Source organism: Anser cygnoides, chromosome 28, assembly GCF_040182565.1.
Source record: "Anser cygnoides isolate HZ-2024a breed goose chromosome 28, Taihu_goose_T2T_genome, whole genome shotgun sequence".
NCBI classification, from domain to species: domain Eukaryota; kingdom Metazoa; phylum Chordata; class Aves; order Anseriformes; family Anatidae; genus Anser; species Anser cygnoides.
The window spans coordinates 2,837,249-2,840,178 of record NC_089900.1 but is presented as its reverse complement, the minus strand read 5'-3'; the positions used below and the strand labels follow the sequence as shown (position 1 = coordinate 2,840,178).

The 2,930-nt window shown below is 51.1% G+C and overlaps 1 protein-coding gene across 1 annotated transcript; it reads right to left on the bottom strand.

The window, feature by feature from the left end:
• Window positions 1–1,578: 1,578 nt before the first annotated feature.
• On the bottom strand, window positions 1,579–2,544 carry LOC136787264 (olfactory receptor 14J1-like). Its single transcript, XM_066984417.1, has one exon. It carries the CDS (start codon window positions 2,536–2,538, stop codon window positions 1,579–1,581), a length of 960 nt encoding a protein of 319 aa, XP_066840518.1. The 5' UTR covers window positions 2,539–2,544.
• Window positions 2,545–2,930: the final 386 nt, after the last annotated feature.

Below are 2,930 nucleotides of genomic sequence, written 5' to 3'. Positions count from 1 at the left end.
TTGCAGTGCAATCCAGCAGGACTCTCAAAGCCCACTGCATTGCCCACTGCCCTCCCAGAAACAAGACCCAGGAGGAGACCCTTCCAGGACGTGCAGCTGCATGGCCCTGCAGCCAGACACTTACCTTGTCAAGGGCTGTGCAGATTTCTCCTGCAGTCAGCTCTCAGCATCCTCCCAATCCCATCTGCCTCCAACCCCTCTCCTTCTCTTCTCTCCGTGTGTCACCTGCAGTCAGAGCCCCCAGCCCTGCTGCGCTGTGCAGAGGAGCTGCTCCTGGGCAGAGCTGTCTCTCTGCACCAGGGCCCTCTTGCCACGAGCGCTCTCTGTCCCAGGAGCCCGGCCCAGCTCAGCAGCAGAGGCCCAGCCCAAGGCATTGGAATCACCCCTCTGGGGGCTTTGGTGATGAGCCCACGAACCTCAGGCACTGAGAGCAAACTGAAGAAATCTCTCAAGAAGTCCAGGTCAGATGCAAGTTTCCTGCAGTGTCCCCCAAGGGCCAGGACTGACACAGCCTCCCTTGGAGCTCGTTAGAGCAGAGCATTGGAGACAGTGAGGACAAGGAGACAAAGGCAGTGTAAAGGTGACACTGATGTGTAGATAACCTGGATGTTTCACCAAAGAAAAGGACTAGGCCTTGTCCCCTGGCACCCTGGAAGGGAGATCTGTTTCTGTCACACCTTGCTCAGGGCTCTTCCTGGGGCAGTAGGAGATGGGGATGTGCATTGCCAAGTGCAGGAAAATAGTATGACCCGTGCCTGGTTCATAGGTGGGCGAGGTGTCAATTAGACTCTGGTGCTTTAGCAATTGGTTGTCTCCTCATAGGCTTTAGTGGCAGAGACAACAGCCATAGCCATGGACACAAATATCTCATAAGACAGCTGTCTGTGAAGCCGGCCTGGTTCCTGGTGAGCAGGCACCTCTGCTCTATGGCATCGCTCGTGGTGCCCAGGCCCTCCTCCTCCTGGGCACGGCTCACTCAGCATGGTCCCAGTCTGCCCTGATGTGTGGGGTTCCTCTTGTCTGATACAGGACTAGGCTCTTCTCCTTGTAAACGTCAAGAGGTTTCTGCAGGAGAAATCCTGGGATTTCTCAAGGTTCTCCCTGACCGACGCTCCATTCTGTCAGCTGTTAATAGCTGCAGGCGGATGGCTCACCCTGACTGTGCTGTCTATTATAAGAAAATATCCCCCGCTTATTCCATACATTCTACGTCATGCTCAGGTCTGACACTTTCCAGTTAATCACTACCACCTTTTCTGTCTTTTGAGATACATAAAAAATGTCATGTAAAAACTACCAAACTGTTCAGCTCTGTTATTGGCACCAGCTACGAAAGGAGAGGAAAACTTTCTGTCAGTATATTGGGGAGATTCTGTTTTATTACAGAAAAGCAAAGAGAGAGGCAGTGCTGATATATAGGTAGACAAAACAAAACAATACAAAAAAAAAAACACAGAGCAGTTTCATAACTGAATGGACACTGTATAATTCAAAACCATTTTTCTAGGAAACTAATGAACAGAAGTGACAATGAAGATAAAAGTAACAATAATGATAATGAAACAAGTATCCAGGAAATCACTTTTGGAGAAAGAGGAGAAATTTATCAATATTAAGAAACATCCATGAAGCTACTTTTCTAACAGCATCTCTGAGCTCCTTGTTTCTTATGCTGTAGATGAGGGGGTTCACTACTGGAGGCACCACCGAGTACAGAACTGCCACCACCAGATCCAGGGATGGGGAAGAGACGGAGGGGGTCTTCAGGTAGCCAAATATGACAGTGCTGAGAAACAGGGAGACCACAAACAGGTGAGGGAGGCATGTGGAGAAGATTTTGTGCCGTCCCTGCTCCGAGGGCATCCTCAGCACTGCCATGAAGATCTGCACATAGGACAGCACGATGAAAACAAAACAGCCAAACCCCAAAAAAGCGCTGAACATGAGAAATCCAACTTCCCTGAGGTAGGAGTCTGTGCAGGAGAGCTTGAGGATCTGGGGAACTTCACAGAAGAACTGCTCCACAGCATTGCCTTGGCAGAGGGGCAGGGAAAATGTATTGGTAGTGTGCAGCAGAGCATAGAGAACCCCACTGCCCCAGGCAGCTCCTGCCATCTGGGCACAAGCTCTGCTGCCCAGGAGGCTCCCGTAGTGCAGGGGCTTGCAGATGGCAACGTAGCGGTCGTAGGACATGATGGTGAGAAGAGAATACTCTGCTGAAAACAAAAAGAAGAAGAAAAAGACCTGTGCAGCACACCCTGAGTAGGAGATGGCCCTGGTGTCCCAGAGGGAATTGGCCACGGCTTTGGGGAGAGTGGTGGAGATGCAGCCCAGGTTGAGGAGGGTGAGGTTGAGGAGGAAGAAGTACATGGGGGTGTGGAGGCGGTGGTCACAGGCTACGGCGGTGAGGATGAGGCCGTTGCCCAGGAGGGCAGCCAGGTAGATGGCCAGGAAGAGCGCGAAGTGCAGGAGCTGCAGCTCCCGCGTGTCTGCGAATGCCAGCAGGAGGAACTCGCTGATGGAGCTGCTGTTGGACATCTGATCTTCCTGGACAAAGGGAACTACACAAGGAAGAAAAGATGGTGATAAACTAGGAGAGACAACTCTGAGGAAAACCTGCCCCACTTCTCATCGAAGCCCCCCTACAGTTACTTTCCCCTTTCTGAGACCTTGCTTGAGATCTGTTTGGTGATGGCTTGAGGGTGCCTCTGGGAGCAGCGGTCTGTGCTGTGCGCACTGGAGGAATCAGACTTGCCCTACAGCTCTAGGTAAATAAGAACAGGTTGTTTTCTCTGCTTTAATCTCTCTCTGATCTATGTAGCATTACAACTGTCAATACTCTTGACTGCAGAAAAGCGTTTGTGGTTTAGTTTCTTCCAGCTGCCTATGTCACACTCAGAAGCATTTTATATGTGGGAAGAAAACCCTGG